The sequence below is a fragment of the Diadema setosum genome, chromosome 1, assembly GCF_964275005.1.
Source record: "Diadema setosum chromosome 1, eeDiaSeto1, whole genome shotgun sequence".
Classification (NCBI taxonomy): domain Eukaryota; kingdom Metazoa; phylum Echinodermata; class Echinoidea; order Diadematoida; family Diadematidae; genus Diadema; species Diadema setosum.
Genome location: NC_092685.1, coordinates 1,918,072 through 1,936,578, shown reverse-complemented (window position 1 = coordinate 1,936,578; position 18,507 = coordinate 1,918,072). Strand labels below are relative to the sequence as shown.

Below are 18,507 nucleotides of genomic sequence, written 5' to 3'. Positions count from 1 at the left end.
GCGCTGAAGGATTTTGTTGTTGTTGTTGTTGTTGTTTTGCTTGTTTGTTTGCTTGCTTGCCTGTTAGCTTATGAAACCCGGAAGTGGCACTAGAAATATAAACTGCCTATACCCCCCTCCCCCCCCCCCCCCCCCCCCCACACACACACACTTTTAAAAAACTAGGAGCCGGCCGTGTGAAGATCATAACATTCAATTTATCAAAATACACACACAACAATATTCACAACACACACCATACAGCATTAAGCTTATTCCACATACACCACAAGATTTAAAAAAAAATAATAAATTTGATAGGATGCTGTATAATTGCAGGGCTGCCAACTCTCACTCATTTTGGTCCTCTCTCACTCTAAAACTTCATTTCATTTGCATGCACTTTTATATTGATCTCACTCATTTTGACTCCTAAATTACAGCATTGGCCTATGGGAGTCTCACTCTCAACTAGTTTCCAATGTTGGGAGCCCTGAGTATTGTTCTGTTAATGTAATCGGTATTTGTCATTGTTGAAATGTTCATACAATGTATGTTGTGTGATATAATTGATATTTTTTTCAGTGTGATGCATTATAATATACTGATAGCCTTCGGGCTACTACTTTGCATGCTTGTTTCAATAAACCATTTTCAAATCAAATAATCGCTGGCATTTCTTACTATAGATTTCAGCAGAAACGATGTGGCAGGCTTCGTAAATTTCAAAAGGAGAGCAGTGGATATTCCCATCAGGAACTAATAGTCTATACAAGCTTCGAGATCCCGCTCCCGCAAACTGAATTAAAGAGATTGGTATTTGTTAATTGAGGTGCGATTCAGCTTTTAACTTTTTGCGAGATACCTAGATACGACTTTATGAAATGATAAGGAACATATTCTATGAGGAACTCATAATTTATTTCATAAAATCGGTTTTGAAATGGCCGAGATATCAAAAAACAAAGTAAAACAAAGCCATCCTATTTTAAAAGCTGGGTCCCATGCATGCATAGCACCTTTATCTCCATTGCTTTGTTTCTATTTTCCAAAACCAATTTTACCAAATAAATTTTGAATTCCTCTTAGTAATATAATGCTCTTTCAAACTTCATAAGGTGTTCCTCATTGTCTATACAAAAGATCTTTAAAAAAAAAAATGCGTACGTTGGAAACCTGGGGGCATTTCATGAAGCATTTTGTCCGACAACTTGTCGGACAAATTTGCTCTTAGCCAATCAGATGCAAGGATTTCAGTAGCTTTTAACATTTTGTCAGACGAAATACTTGACAAAATGCTTCATGAAATGCCCCTCTTGGCCTATAAAGATCCTGTGTACTAGTATATCGTCATACCCCGGATCATTACCCACAGGACAAGGACACCAAACCAACAGTTTACCAAGTTTCGCAAACATTCATAATCATAACAATTAATGTAAATTTGTTTATTTATACTGTGCAAGTCTATCACTGATCACAGCATATTAAATTGGGATGACCTCGTCTCGCAGAATCACGAAGTCATGGGCCTATTCCCGAATTCCTTTAGTTCTGTTCACACTGGGATTTGTCATCTAATATTGGCTCAGCCAGCTAGGGCTTTCCCAGAAGAACGCCTCCAGACTGAACACAAGACATGATGCGATATCAATGAGGATCGAGTGATCGGTACTGTCAGTATCGGATTTTAGAGTGACGTCAATCATCTAGGGAAACTGAGAAGCAAATCATAAATTTTGCCTTCGAGAACCATCGAATGATTAAGATTGTTATTGTGATATTTTACCTATTGTCTCATCCTGAATAAGAAATAAGCAATTTGATCACTCATTCTGTGGTTAAATCGTTTCAAAAAGTGTTTTGGTAAATATCAAACCATTCCACATTTTCTGGAAAGAGACTAGTCGCGCACCCCACTTCTCCAATCATGTACCAAAATGGCGACGTAGTTGAAAGATAAAGCTACAAAATGGATAGCGAGTCAGGACTGTCGCAAAATCACGTCAACCAGATGAATTCTGGTACTTCTGGTTCTGTAAATATTGTCGGTAACAAACAGCAAGATGATCATCAGAGACCCAACTATACTATACCGGGAATATTACATTTTATACAACATGAATGGGCACGTTTTGAAATGGAACGCGCTCAATGGGAAGTGGAACGAGCTGAACTTCAGGTAGGCTTGGCCGCTGAGGCCACCCGCACAATACTAAGGCGCTATGCGGTATATAGGCATACCAATGCATGATTTGGTAGGATGCACGATCCGATCCCGATGTTGACAGGACATTGTTACCGACTCTGTCTTTAAACGGTGGCTTAAAATGTACTAGGCATTGAGATGATTGGCACTTTTAAAGAGTGATCAGAACATTCCCCCATTTCTTTACGTAGACCTATATAATGATTTTAAGAACAGTATCAGATGGTATATTACAGGATTAGAAATGGGAAGTGGGTGTGGATGAATCGCCAAATGTTTTGCTGCATCTAGATCTGTGCATGCAGTACACCGGTCGAACAGCTAAAACATTAACATGTGCGTGCCTGCTGTATGTATGCGGGGCATTCGTTACAGAAACAATTCACAATTTAACTATGCATACCAGTAAAGTGTACCTTTAGAAACTACATTAAAACTTGAAATTAGAAATTGAAAATGATGTGTAACATGTAACATAGTATTTTTAATTTTTGTTATCTTTTCAGGCAATGAGTAACTGAGTTTCAGCATGCATTTTTTTTTTCTATCTCACACAACATGCAACTATGTTTAAATTTACTTTCCAAATCATTTTATTCTGTAAAGAACTCTACACCGTTCTGATTAAATGGCAATTTTGATGTTGCTGTGAGGTACGATTGCAAAGATATCTGCCTTTTCAGTAGAAGGCTATCATTGCTCGTGCTCGCAAAGAGATGTGAACAATTTAAGTACAAGTTTATTGTATACATTTCATTATGTTGCTAGTGCAAGCAGTAGGCCTACACATTGTTGTCTGTACTAACTGTAGAAATGTGAGGTTAACAATGATCATCAGTAATATCGCACACACTTTGTCTACGTGTACAAATGTATACAGTCATTGGTAGACAAGAGTCAAGAATGTTGTCCTGCTGAGTACTGTACTGTAGGTTGTCAGTGGTATCAGTACCATCATTTAAAATACATACAGTATAGATCTACTGTATGTACTTGTAATTTCATTTAAATGTTCCATACACAGGAAAGGTGTGTGTATTATTCAAATTGCCAATATGTTATTGATTGATTGATTAATGGTATCATTTCATCCAAAAGAATCATTCATTAATCAGCCAAATAAAGGCCAAATTACAAATGATGCCTGTCACATAATATGTACATAAAAAGATGGTAAAAGACATACAGACCGTATGTAGTTAGAAGTATGAACTTTTTTAAACAAGTACAATTCGATATTGAGTCAACCAGATGATGTATTATATTTGTCACTGTTAAGTGTGTTGCTCCTCTTGCTTCAGGGAGCTTTATTTCATGGAGCAAAGATTTCCACATACGTAAAACTCTTCCCAGGCTTTGAGCTTGTCATGTACAGTCTGTACATTGTATGGTCTCAGGGATTTTACTTTGATACATGGGATTTCTGGTCTTCTCCTAACAAGTTGTGAGGTTGGAGAATGGAGTATATGATCTTAATATGTATAGTGTTCAGTCAACTTACGATCATTCATCCTTAATTCCTATCAGTTACAGTTGTACTGTACACTGATACCAAGAAAGAAGCGTGTGTCATCCTAGACCTGGCCGTTTTAGTAAGTCTAAAAAATATTATAGATCCCTGCTTGATGCCAAAAAGTTGTAAAATCTAAAAGTGTCATGTACAGTAAGGTATGAAGAAGAGACTGATTGTACAGACCAATTCTACCGATGATTTCATGGGTAGAATTTGTCATTCCCATTATTTGGAAACATACGAACTTATCTTCTTGTAATCTGATATTACAATTCATGCAAAATTTCATAGAGCCCATATTCATGAACCCACCCCCCCCCCCCCAAAAAAAAAAAGAATGCTACGTAGCTACATTTGTTGTATGCATTGGTGCTGGTGCTACTTCTTTTGTCTGATGCAGTCAGTGCTTTAAACGATCCCTCATGCACAATAGCTTGATTTGTTCCTCTATCTCCTTGCTGCCATGACACTTTCTGCCCAAGTGTTTGAAACATTTCTAATCACAAGGGGAAGTGCTGGTATTAAGAAGTAATTTTGTGATAATCTGCAAATCTTAATACCACTGTCAACACGATCCCATCTACAAGAGGTGTACAGTTGTACATGCACAGCGACTGTACTTCTCATAAATTATGAGAGGATTATACCTCTACCAGCTTACTACCAGTACACATGACTGTAAACTATACAAAATGTACGTACTACCTGTATGTGCTTCATTCATGAACCTACCTGATCTCAGCAGGTCAGCCCCCTCTCAACCATTTCCAATTTAATCTCATTTTATTGCAAGAGATGTGCTATTCTTAATGACCCATATACACTGTACTTCATTTTCATTTTGATTTTATTGATTCCATTTTGATTTTATTTTTATGCCTCCGCCACGAAGTGGTGCCGGAGGCATTATGTTTTCGGGTTGTCCGTCCGTCCGTCCTTCCGTCCGTCCGTAATGAATTTTGTGGACAAGGTAACTATCAAAACCTGTTGAGGTATCCTAATGAAACTTGGCATGTATGTGTATTAGGGGGTGAAGTTGTGCCTATCAACTTTCGGGTGCACATGCTCAAGGTCAAAGGTCAAAAGGTCAAGGTCAAATACATAAAATTTCACTATTTCCACCATATCTATTGAATGCCTGAAGATATTTTCTTGAAACTTAGTGTATACATGTATTACCCAATTAAGATTCTCTGGTGAAAGTTTGGGTCATGAGGTCAAAGGTCAAAGGTCAAAAGGTCAGGGTCAAATACATGAAATTTCACTATTTTCGCCATATCTATTGAATGCCTGAAGATATTTTCTTGAAACTTAGTGTATACATGTATTACCCAATTAAGATTCTCTGGTGAAAGTTTGGGTCATGAGGTCAAAGGTCAAAGGTCAAAAGGTCAAGTAAAAGTATCAAAACTTCTTTTTTTTCTCCGTGCCTTGGAAAATTGTTCAAGGTATCTTCATGGAACATAGTATATACATGTACTGACTGGAAGTGATTATCTAGAGAATGTAGGGTTCATGGGGTCAAAGGTCAGGGGTCAAAGGTCAAGTGCAACACTTCAAAATTTTACTATTTCCCTCATATTTATGCAATGCCAGCAGGGTTATTATTTTTTTACACTTGGTGTATGCATGTGTAACCTAATAGAAATTCTCTGGAAAGTTTTTTTTTTCTTCTTTTTTTGCCTCAAAGGTCAAAAGGTCAAAGATCAAGTGAAAGTGCTGAACTAACTTTTTCCTCCATATCTCGAAGTGGCTCAAGTTATCTTGAAACTTAGTACATATTATGCATGTTCTACCTGAAAGTGATTTATCTTATGAATTTTAGGGTCAAGGGCCAGATGAAAATGGTAACAATTTACTATTCAATTCAGAAATTGCACTTTTTCTCCACACCTGTACCTTGAAAATTACTCAATGCCTAAATGTATGAATGGGTCAAAGTCAAGTTAAAGTCCTTCAATCCCTAGATACATGCTCTCCTATTCATCCAATTAAACCTAAGTCAAGGAAGGTGAACATTCAACACATTTGTGACAAACTTGTCATTTCAATATTTTGCCAATTTTGTGAAAATGTAATCACACATTGTCCACATGTACTATCTAGACCTATTGGGAAAATCATGCATTATGGCGGAGGCATACCAGTCGCCAAAGCGACATTTCTAGTTCAAACTGCATTGCATTTTACACACTGTTCATGTATTATTCACCCCTTCCTCATTACTGGGTCAGTTAGACCATTTGCATTTAGTGTACATTTACAGCTGAGAGTAAGCTGCATCTCCAGTAACGTCCCAAACTTATACCTGTGCTTTCTTTTTTTGTATTACATGTATTAGATGGTTCTATTAACTATTTTTCACTTACCTTATCTTGTGGGTAAGTACAGTCAGCTACTGTACAAATAGAACTTGCCTTTGAAAAAGCCAAAATGTCCAAAGCAAATGCTCCGAACACACTGGTACTAAACACGAAAACATGTTTGCAATCTACAGTACCATGGAGGTGACCTAGTGCACACTTGTAACTGACTGAGTATGCACTTGTACCTGACAGAGTGCACACTGCTATAGTATGCAGTTGTTGTATGGCAGGCAAGCCACGGTCATACATGTACTGTATCTCTAAACAGTCATTAGTACTGGTCAGTGGGAAGAACTATTGACCTCTTGGCATGTGAGGCAGAATTAAAGACTGGTCACGTGATCACTCTCATCCAATCATTTGATTGGGATCCATCACCATTTTATATTAAAATGGTAAACTTATTAATCTACAAGTGTATTCTAGATGAATTTTATTCAGGATTTTTTTTTCTTCAGTAGCCATTGGCTTTACACACTACAATGTACAGAACTTTAAAATCTCACCAGTATGTCACTTCATGACCTGTGTATTACAGACAGATTTGTTCCACTTGTACATGTTAATATCTACCATATCTTGATTAATGTGCTGTTAGGATCAGTTTTATTCTTTGATAATAGATGCTGAGTGTGATTTTATTGATGAAAACTTATCTACAGCTGTAGGTGTAAAACAATGAACAAGGCATGTTACCAACGCGGGGAATACAGCGTAATAACTAGTGTATACTGTAACTAAGAGAATTCACACTTCAAAATTCAAATTTGTAGAAGTATAAAATAGCATGTGATGCAGTGTATTTGATTTGTTTGATACACACTATAATTTTTATGCACATGATACAGATTTGGATACAATTGTTCCCTCAAAGAAAATTACTGTTTTTGAGTGTTACACAGCAGTTAAGTGTACCAATACATACATGTACTGTACACTATATTTTGTCAGAGTTTCCAAAGGTTTGATACTGTATAAATATTTTTACTTTTTTTTTTCATGCCAGATAAGAATCTCATAGGGGACAGTGATCTTGTATTAAATGTGAAACTGTTGCTTACCGTATCTGTCACTCTAAACTGAAATCACTGTACATGTGAAACTACTCACAGTGGGGGTGATAGTTGTAGCTTCTATTTGACATTTAATTATAGTTAAATTTCATAATGTTCTAGTGTACTAGATATCCTCTGATAAATGTGGTTTGGTCACCAAACTCACGCAGTAAACTAACAAAATGGTCACTGAGAAATCATGAATGTGAACTGTTTGTAAAGAATACAAAGCATGAAATTAATTTTTCCTGAGTTTTTTCTTTGCCTAAACTACAACACTGTACACATGTGCACATCCTTTTTGTATCTAAAAATAATCTTGCAATTTGCCACAACCAATAATGATTGCATAATACTTGTACAGCCACTTTTTATGAGGGTGGTCACAAGTGAAGCTCATCAGGGCACTACTGAACACTGATATTTCCTGATCTACGGTGTAAATGATAGATCATCTGCATCCTATGCTTATACAACATACAAGTACTGCACACAGGCATTGCTACTGTTTTGTACAAGTATGATCAAATCATATTTGTTTCAAGGTTGCTGTTTTTGTAATGATACCTATTGTTATTTTCTTGAAATACTTTTTATTCTAATTTTGGATAAGCATTAAACCGTGTCTTGCTCTTATCACATTTGTACAGATTTCACTGTACGTGTAGTTCCATGTATAAGCAGGATCACCAAAAAAAAGAAGAAGGAAGAGCTGCCAAAATTATGTTCTGTGATCAATGGCACATTAGTGTAGCTGAACCACTGATGATCTGTTGACTGTAACCCACCATATGTGTACATACAGACATGTGTACTGTACATACATGTGTACATTACCCACAATATACTGACATTAGTAGAATTCAAAACCTGTCAAACCCTTTGGATGCACTCATAGCCTTGAATTTAGGGCAATTATCATGACACATTTAGAATGATGTATCATTTTTCTGAGTAATAGTTACACTGTGACCTGATTATCATATCATATGAATTTGTTAAATTAGTCTTATGGTACAGGCACACATTGTATTTGGCTGAATAAAAGCTGATAGTGCAATCTGCCTGCCTTGCTACACGTACATAGAATGCTAAAGAATTCCTTTTTCTTTTTTTCCTCTCTCTCTCTCTCTGCCTCTGAAATTCTCTTTGTGTCAGTTTTATTGTAAAGCTGTTAACTCTTTGTCTGGTACACTATGTCAAAGCACAAAATATTCCACTCTTTGTAATTGGTACATAAATGAGCAAAGTCAGAGAAGCTGTTGGAATGTCCTACCCATACAAGGGGTACATACACATAGAACACTGATGAGTGATATGCTTGTTACATACAACTGATAGGCCTACAGTTTATTGTATAGCCTTTGTTTACCAGTGAGTAATGCTTACCTGTAGGTCTATACGTTCAACAATTTGTGTAAAGTGTTTGATCATGATTTGTGACACAGTATGCTATATTACATTGTACCAGAGATACATATTTGTCTTCATTTCATGGTCTGGTCTATCTTACAGCAATACCATGGGGTAGAGACTCCCTTGGCACAATCTCCACATTTTTTTTTGCCCATTTGCCAAATTTGTTTACATCAATGTCAAATGGCCTTCGCGCAGGGTCACAGAAAGTTCGTAACTTGAGCTTTAGGAGGCATAGCTCTCCACAGCTGTGGAAAATTGTGACTTTTCTGCTCATTATACATTGTGTACTGACATCCAGGAAGTCATCCCTCCAATCTGTGCATGTGGACATGCTGTATTTTGTTCTTCTTCTTTGTCTTTATATTGTTGCTGGAGAGTAGAGATAGTAGCAAAGCCCAAGGAACAGTCTTCTAAAATTGGGCTTTGATGTTGCCATGTTACCAAGACAAGGACATCATGTTCTCATGTTTGCAGTGGATGAAGAGTTTTTTTTTTTTTTTTTTTTTTACATTTCTTCATTACTGTATGCTTTGTCAATGTTGACAGTACTATCTTCAAAATAATAAATTATACAGTTTGTATATTTGGTTTGTTGCTTTTTACCCCTTATACCTGCATCAGTATTTCAATGTGAACGATGCAACTCAATCCATTCCTTTTTTTTCTTTCTTTCTTTTTTTTTATAATGATATACATATTAATCCACTTACATTTGTCCATATGTTACTATAAATGGGTTTATCTCATTTGGACCCTTTGATATGCTGGAGCTGTGATATGATTACAAGTAGGCTACACTGTATGTACACATGTGTGGGTGTCACCTGTGGGCTTATTTTAGTTTATTAATAGGATACCATTTGGCAAGTTATCCATGTCATTAAGTGACTATATTCATCAGTATACCAAGAAGGAAGTTAAAAATTTACGGAGTGAACATATGCGATCTGAAACACTTTCCCTTAACAGCCCCACTTCCTATTGCTTGGAGACACACTGATATGCAAACGCTTATACAGTGTACCTGTCTATCATTTGGTGTTATGTTTTTACTATCAAGGTCACATTCTACGTGTAGTGTGTTCAATTTTCAGCAAGGATGAACAGCTTGACACAGTTTTCTATTCTTTGCTACTCACTTCATACTTTAAACAATTTGTTATTGTACTGCAGTCAGTTGAAAACCTTTGTGTAATGCAGTGGGTATAATGTTTATAAGTAGCATGGATACACACAGTAAAGCTGTGGTGGTATGTTGGTTCACTTTTATCATTTGCAATAAGTCCATGATGTTGCTGGGGATTTCTTGTTTTTGACCAATCAAGCAGAATAGAGTCTATTATATGTGTAAATAGTGCATATTTTAGGCTCTATCATGCATCCATAGTCAGTCCAACATGTAGGGCCTATACCCACCTGGTATTGTACACAACTGCATATTGGACCTCCAGGCCTTGACCCACTGAAGGTGTTTAAATCATGTAGGGCCTAACATCAAAGTTTGTCTAGTAGATCAGGGCTCCACACTAACTTTTATTTTTGGTGGCCCAAAGGGAAACATCCGACCTTTTTTGGTGGCCCGATCAGGCCACCAAATTCTTCATTTCTAAAATTTTGGTGGCCCAATGTGCGTTTTTGGTGGCCCTGGGCCACCGGGCCACCGTTAGTGTCGAGCCCTGTAGATATACTTTTCAGTTTAATATGTGACAACATCGGATCAATGTATATCTCTATGATTTTATTCCCAACAAATTATCCTACATGTACATTGTAGAGTACATGAGTATGTAATATTGAGAAATCCCTTGACAAGTATACGCTATAGACATTCATGCACATTTTCATGAAAGTCTATCATGTGTCAGTTGGCATCTGTCATATCTTGCAAGGAATTGACTGTGTTGTACATTAAGAAAAAAGCATTAGAAAATGCATAAAATAAGCATCATTACTGTCCTACAGTATGTATATAGAGACTTCTTTTTCTAAATTTCTCCTGTTTCTCCTTGTTACAGGCACGCATTGCTTTCCTCCAAGGTGAACGGAAAGGGCAAGAAAATCTCAAGCATGACTTAGTACGGAGGATAAAAATGCTTGAATTTGCACTGAAACAAGAAAGGTGAGAATATACTGCCTGTATCAACAACATTAATAATATAGTGTATCAATGTGATGTTTTTGTGCTTAGATGTAGTGTGGGACATTAAAATTTCAGATGATAATACATATTGCCAATTTTGTGTAGTGATGACGTTCATTCACAGTTCCAATACCCACTGTGCGTAGCCGTGCAATGTGCATGTGACACTTACGGTACTCTTTAAATGCCAGCTTTCTTTCACTGTCCTGTGTATCGGTGCAGCACTTTGCTGTGTCTTTTAATTTCCTGAAATTGTATCTTGCTTTTGAAACTTATCTGTAGGTCTACTCATAATGGACATCTCATTCATGACATGATTTACCTACATGGTGTATGTAGTACGTTGAAGCTTTAGTCTCTGTGTAAAGGCACAGACCCTTTTGAGGACAGGAAAGATTAATCCGTGATTTATTTGGTTTTGTTTTTTGCTTTCAGAATGAAGTACCAAAAATTAAAGTCTGGATCAGACAAGGATGATTTGAAGGCACCCACCTTTGATGGCGGTAAGTTCTATGGCCCAGTCTGTCATGTCAGAGAGATTTTTGTCAGTACTAAAAAGAAAAACCATGAAAGGAACAAGGAATAGAATTACACCTAAATTTAGAGATACATGTATATGAATGTGTGTATGTCAGAACACATTCAACCACAATGTTCAATGAGGGTAGTGTTGACTTTATAACATCATTCTGACATTCCTTCCTGACAAGTGTTTATGTTTCTCACACATACGCAGTGCAAGTTTCACAATTCTGTGCCACAGTATTGGCCCATATGATATAAGCCTGCATATAGTAGTTTGCAGGGGACATCACAAATGCACTATGAGGCCATCTATACAAATATGCCATGCTTAATTCTGTATGGAGTTTATGTGGTAGGGAAAAGAGGCTTTTTCTACCATCACTCATCTATTTCAGTCTGTATCATTATGTGCAGTGCAGTATATTGTGTTGAACAGGTCTTTTGTGAGTAACATCTCCTCTGGTTCTGATTTAACAGAGGAAGGTGGCCAGGAAGAATCAGCGCTATCACCAAATTCAATCAACTTCAGGCAAAGTAGACAGCTTCTCAGGCAGTGAGTATCATATGGTGTGGAAGTGGCACTGAACAAATGTCACCAGTGTGTGTACGAGATGAGAATTGTGTTTGTGCGTTTGTTTTCATCAGGTTTGCAAATGAACCAAACCATCTTCATTTGATTGTCATCATGCAGTCATGGTAATGAAGATGTTTTAATGATCATTACAGAAACCCAGCATGAACTGTGCAGGGTGAGGCATGCTTTAATAGAATAATGATGATTGTTTTGGAGTGAGAATGGTGATGGTCATGGTGATAATGTGGAGGCTTTTGTAAATCGCAAATATTATTGAATAATTGAATTCACAAATCATTCTTGTTTGAAGCGTTACAAGTAATTGTAGGGCTGTACCGATTCATAAGATTTGATTTACAGCTTACACATACTTAAAGGGGAGGGCTAGTAACTGATCAGTGGGAATCAGTGGAAATGCTGGAAGATGATTGTTCCAATCCTTATGGGATTCATTCAAGAGTACATTAAGCATAAAGGCACTTTTGTTCAAACAATGTTTCCAGACTGAATGATCAGGTGGCATTTCATCAAGTGTTTTGTCAGTGATTTTCATTGACAAATTTGCTTTCAGCCAATCAGGTGCAAGGATTTCAGTAGCTTGAAACACTTGTCAGTGACTAGCAAGTTTCATGAAATGCTGCCCTGACCCACACGGTCCTACAGTACATGATTGAGTCTGTGATCTATTGTGATAGAATGACATCATAACAGCATATTGACTGATTATCAAAATCCTCCAAGAAATGAAAAATCTGTGACTGACCACATGAAACAAAGTCACATTTTTCCAAAGACAGTGGCTTTGAAATAAACCAGTTTTGAAGGTTTTAGAATGTTGATATCTGTTCACAGACACCATAATAGTGACTGGATAGTTTTTGAAATGTTATTGCACATACAGTCAAACCTGTCTATAGCGGCCACCCAAGGGATACGGAAAAAGTGGCCGTTATAGACAGGTGGCCGCTATAGACAGGTAATCCAACTTTGTGTGCATTGCCTACATGTACATGTATCATCGTTGTATATACATGTACATTTATATGTGTAGGTATGCACACATGTGTATCATGCATAGAACAATGCCGGTGTTTATGAAATTGTTGCACAGTACACTAGATGTAGCATGTGCACAGTCATGAATTAGTGCATTATTGTGACTGAATAAGTGATGAATGCAACGGTGGCGATCACTGAATGTTGCCCAGAAATGACTGGCACGGCTAAAAAGCAGAAAAATACCCTGAATTATCGGCTCGGCTACGGCTCCATCGGGTTTTTGGCCGCTATAGACAGGTTAAAATCTACCGCGGGAAACAAAATTTGTGGCCGCTGGCCGCGTTAGACAGGTGGCCGCTATACACAGGGTCTTTAACATGGCTTTTCTCTCGGGGGGATTTTTCAGTGGCCGCTATAGAGAGGTGGCCGCTAAGGCAGGTTTGACTGTATGTGTGTTTTTTCCCATCCATTTTAACCTTATTTTACAGCTCTGTCAGCAACATTATTTTTTTTTCTTAGTGTATAAAGTTTGGATGAAGGTACCAAAATGTAAGTATCTTTAATGTCATAGCACCATACCAAAATAAATACTTACAGTAATCTATCAATCTGAATGATTTTGCGTGACAGTGGTCAAATACTGTTAACTGGTTTCGAACAGGCAGATTCATGGAGGCTGTTTGGAGGAATTTGCCAGTCATGTAAGCATTGTATGGATTCTCTCGCTATTACTAGTCATCATGTTTTAGGCCCCTATTCTTCAAAAGGATACATTATTACCTGGGTGGTGAAATGGGAATATTTTATGTATTACCGCCAAGGTGGCATTCATTAGAAAATTTGCACCATTCAAATTCTGTTCAAATAACACAATTTCAATTTAATAGATTTGATACAAAACTTTTTTTTTCCATTAACACTGCTTTTAAATGGCATCATACACACACACACACACACACACACACACACACACACACACACATGGTCTTAACGAAAGTATAAAACAGTCATTGATTTAAAATTCTTAAAATTTGAAATCTTGAAACTTTTAACAATTAATGAATGCAACCAATTCAGGCTGCACAGTTTCCGGTTAGTGTAAGTAGAGAAATCTAATATAAGTTGAGTTTAATTTATTCAGCAGGCTGCAGGCTCCATTGACTCCAGTTTGAGGCCTCTAACACATTCGTCGCTCTAGCTAAAGGACAATTGCTTATAAAAGCTTAGAGCATGGCAATTAATGTGACATGTTATAAATAATTGATTTGTGCTATTCAAACTTCCAATGAAATGCAGTGGAATGCATGTGTAAAGGACTTTGTGATTAAAAAACAGTCCAACAAATCGCCCCACCTCATGTGATATTTACATAACTATTGCCATCAACACTGTGAGTCTGAATCGAAACTATTCACTCTCTGAGGCAGGCTGAGTTTCAGAAATGCAGTTTGTCATAATGTTGATACATGGGCAAAGATGCATGGAGGCAGAACTTCAGCCAGAGTCAATTGGAGACCATGTGCATGGCAATTCATCAATATAAAGGTTTTTAGGGGACTGCACTGCTGTCAGCTCTCATTGATAATTGATATGGATGAATCATGAGAATCTGAAAAGTAGCAGATTGTGTAAGACAACAAAGCAGAGGAAATATTTTTCTCTGTGTGGATACGCAACCTACAGTGATATATTCAATCTGTCATGATCTCTTGAATATTTTGTCAGAGTAGTAGGCATAACCCAATATAAAATGTACCGTTATGTATATCTTGATGATTAGAATATTCCATCAGGTCATGTGGCTTATCAGGCAATTGCAATTCATATAAACTCCTAAAATTGAGTGTCATCCAAAGGCAATACTTTATTGCCCTTTTAAACAAGGATCATCTGCTGTTTTATGTATTTTAGGGGCTGGAAAAGATAAACATCAGGGTAAATGATAGTTTGATCAGAGCCAGAATGCATAATGTTAATATGTTATGATAAACTTTATAGCTTGAAATTTCATTTCTGGTTTGGACAACCTTACATGATTACAGAATTTTAGTACTGGTACCTTGTCCTTGATTTTTTTTTTTTTTTTTTAATTTGAAAATTTAAATTTTAGCATATTAGTCATTTTTTTGGACACAACCAAATACAATAAGATTGGTAAAATATATGTAGTAAAAATCATAGGCGCTATATATATATACAGTATACACACACACACACACATAGGCCCTACGTGTACATACATATACTATACAGTCATACAGTAGTGATATGAAGAGACATAATACTACAAGATATTCAGAAAATTTGTATTTGTTTAGAATATTATTTGTTTATGTTTATTTTGTTAGTTGGGGAGGAGAACAATAATTAAAGAATGATGTCCTTCAGTTTTGTGACTCAGAAACACCCCACCCCAAAAATGGCGAGAATGTACATAGACTCTTTCATGTGATATAGTGTACAAGGAAAACCTAATGCAATGAAACTGATACTAACAAGAAACTCTCATAGTCAGTGCATGTTTCTCAGTGGAGAGAAGAATTAAAGGGGGATGAGGTTAACAAATATTTTATCCTGATAGATATTGACAGAAGGACAGTAGAAATTTAATCCTATATTTTATCATTCAAAATCAGCATTTCAATACAACTCACTGCTTTCAACACATGTCCTGTACCATGTTTTGCATTAATATGCTCACAAGTCATACCATGTAATCCTATACAGACCTTCAAACATCAATAGCATATGTTTAGTGTATCAATCAGAAAGTGATGTACAGTACATGGCTACTTATTCAGTGTACAGTTGTAGCACATGCTGTCCATGCCACTGTAATGCCATGTCCAAGATGTTCTGAATCTGCTCAAAGTGCATGCCCGTTTTTTGAACCACTGAGATAGTGCCCTACAGTGAAAATTGCATAATTGCAACCCTGCAAACTCCCCTCATTACATCATATTTTCCATATATCACAGTGCACACCAGTATACAATTTCAAGCAGCTCCTGTAGATATACATTTCTCAGTGACATACACTTTTGTACTTGATGTACTTACTTTGTGTTAATAGACATACATTGTTGTATGCTGTCCTACAGTAGGAATAACACATCTAAAATGCATGAATTTAGTTCAGCACACTTTATCTTCTTTTATCTTTTTTTATACTTTCTTTTTTACGGTCATGATGATGAAGGAGAAATTTGAATACATTTAATATGCGTACATGTAGTCTCATACATTTGTATGGTAATCCATAAACATGGAAACCCTGTTGTATATTACCACCATTGGACACACAGATGAGGAAGCTTGTAATGGGGCCCTGATGTTCATAGAGTGTATGTACATGGATGGTGCTTAGTTTTACAGTGTACTGTACCCAGATTTCATATTGCAGAAGCCAGTAAACTTACAGTTTAGCATTCCATTTTGACTTTACACAATGGGACTATGAGAATCTTCTTGTCAAACTGAGACACGACTTGTATGACATCCCCTATTTGTTCCTTTTGGTACAAACTGGAGCAGATTTACATGTGAGCATGACAGAGACTCAAATGCATCTGTGCTACAATACTCTATGTAGGTGTTTAATCCCATGCCAGACTGTGTGAGGGGCGCACATGGTTTGTGCTGGTATTTCATTTTTGCATACAGTGACTGAATGAAAAAGTCGCTCATGGCACCTGTGCCGCTACACAAAGAATGACCATCATTGTCAACAGGGCAGGCATGCTACTGCTACATGTAGTAGCATAGCATTTCATTCAAGCAAACCAGTGACCCATAAAGACACAAACACCTCTAGGCAGCCTTTCTAGTCAAAGTAAATACCTTGTGGAAGTTACTGTAGTTACGTTCAGACGGGAGCCCTTAACCTCGAGGTTAGGAAACCTCGAGATTAGAGCTTGTAGTTAGGGACCGTGAAGACACACTCGTAGTTAGCAAACCTCGAGGTTTGCTTGATGTTTCGAGCCACGAGAAATCTTATGGTTAGCGCTCTAACCACAAGCCGCGGGGGGTCCCCATGGACACAAAAAACAACGAACTCGAAGTTACGAATGACCTCGCTGTGAACTCCAGCCCCCACAATTTCCCTCTGCTTCAGGGTCAACCTCCCAAACGTAAATACACCACAAATACACTACACGTGCGCGCGAGGTGAAAAACCTATGACGCACATCACAACAACATCATCTTTTCTTCCCATGATCGCTGAAACTGAACACGTCGAACTCGCTACTGTATTCTATTTTCTTCTCCGAAGCTAAAAAATTGTTTTCGACGAATATCTTCATAAAGGCATAAAGTCATCAGTGCAGTGCTATCTTTGCATACCATGACAGAGGAAGCTGGTGCAACCAGTGGGAAAAAAGAGTACTGGTAAGCGAGTCCAACAGGGTTGGACTAAAGAAGAAATAGACGCCTTGTTAGCAGTGTGGGCTGAAACTTCCGGTTTTGTGGTTTTTCGAGTGGGACCCACTCGTGGTTATTGGGGGGGGGGGGGGGCAGAAGCTTAACCTCGAGGTTGAGATTCATCGTGTGAACACACGTCGTAGTTAGGGGGCAAGAGCTAAACCTCGAGGTTAGGGCCTGCCGTGTGAACGTAACTTGTATTACACTTATATGCACTCAACGACGCTTCAACCAGTATGTGCAGATAAAACTGTGGCAAATTAATTGCCCTGTCTTTCTTACTACCTCAGTTTGTCCAGTGAAATCGCAATTTAATGACTACCCATCTCTGATTTGTACATGGAACAGAAACAAAAAATAAAATGTTATGTTGTCGACTGAGCTCTGCATACATTATAGGCCACTAATAATAGAAGAAAAAAAATGCAACAAAATAAATTGGTGCCAGTTTTATGGGAAGGCTATTTTCCTCAAGTCAATAATAGACACCAATAAAATGGATTATAGGTTTCAGATTTTGTTCACTCTGCATCAAGAAAGGGCTGTTCATTGAGACTGATTCTCCTTTTTGTGAATTTGCAAGATGAGGTCACTAGCCATGAATGATAAATGAAGCCATTATGTAATACAGCATTTACACACACTAGAGATTAGTATGACTTGTTAAAATAAGCTATTCAAAGCTTTAGAATAATTTGGTCAGACTGATTTTATTGCAACAACCTGCTCAGAACGTCAATCTTCTGATCTGCTACTCAGATCATAGAACTATTATTATTTCAGCTCTTGTTAGAGCTACCCAGAAAGAATCAAGACAACCTTCTTGGTACCATCATGGTGACACCTCAAAACTCTTTCCACTTCCGGGAGATGAAGGCTTCATTTTGTTCTCAGCATTTTGACATTATTCCCCTTTAAATCCAATACGTTTTGTTTTCTGAGTCCAAAAATTGTTAGAAGTGAAATTAATATTTCATGTAGGTATTTTAAATTGAATATATGACATACGTAGTATTATGCTTGCCTTCTGTCGTGATGATGCTGTTGAATGATAATAACCTTGAGTGCCCTCCTGAATCCAAAACAAAAGCAGTACGGAGCACATTGATATTTTCTTCGCTGATTAAATGTAAACAGTCATGATGAGAATGACAATGATATCGTACAAATGATGGAAATAGAGATGATTGTAGTAGCAGCAATGGAAAAATGATGAGATATTAATGGTACTACGTACAGTGAGATTTCATCATTGCAAGAAGATTTTCCCAGTCCAAGATTTTTAACAAATGTGTCTGTGGCCCAA

The 18,507-nt window shown here is 37.3% G+C and overlaps 1 protein-coding gene across 2 annotated transcripts in view; it reads left to right on the top strand.

The window, feature by feature from the left end:
* Positions 1–1,919: 1,919 nt before the first annotated feature.
* LOC140233105 (striatin-3-like) overlaps positions 1,920–18,507 on the top strand; it is a 37,932-nt gene continuing 21,344 nt past the window's right edge. For both annotated transcript variants that reach the window (XM_072313230.1, XM_072313222.1), the window contains exons 1-4: positions 1,920–2,161; positions 10,557–10,660; positions 11,117–11,184; positions 11,684–11,759. In XM_072313230.1, coding sequence (XP_072169331.1) covers positions 1,952–2,161; positions 10,557–10,660; positions 11,117–11,184; positions 11,684–11,759 — 458 coding nt within the window. In that variant the 5' untranslated portion in view covers positions 1,920–1,951. The remainder of the gene's footprint in view (positions 2,162–10,556; positions 10,661–11,116; positions 11,185–11,683; positions 11,760–18,507) is intronic.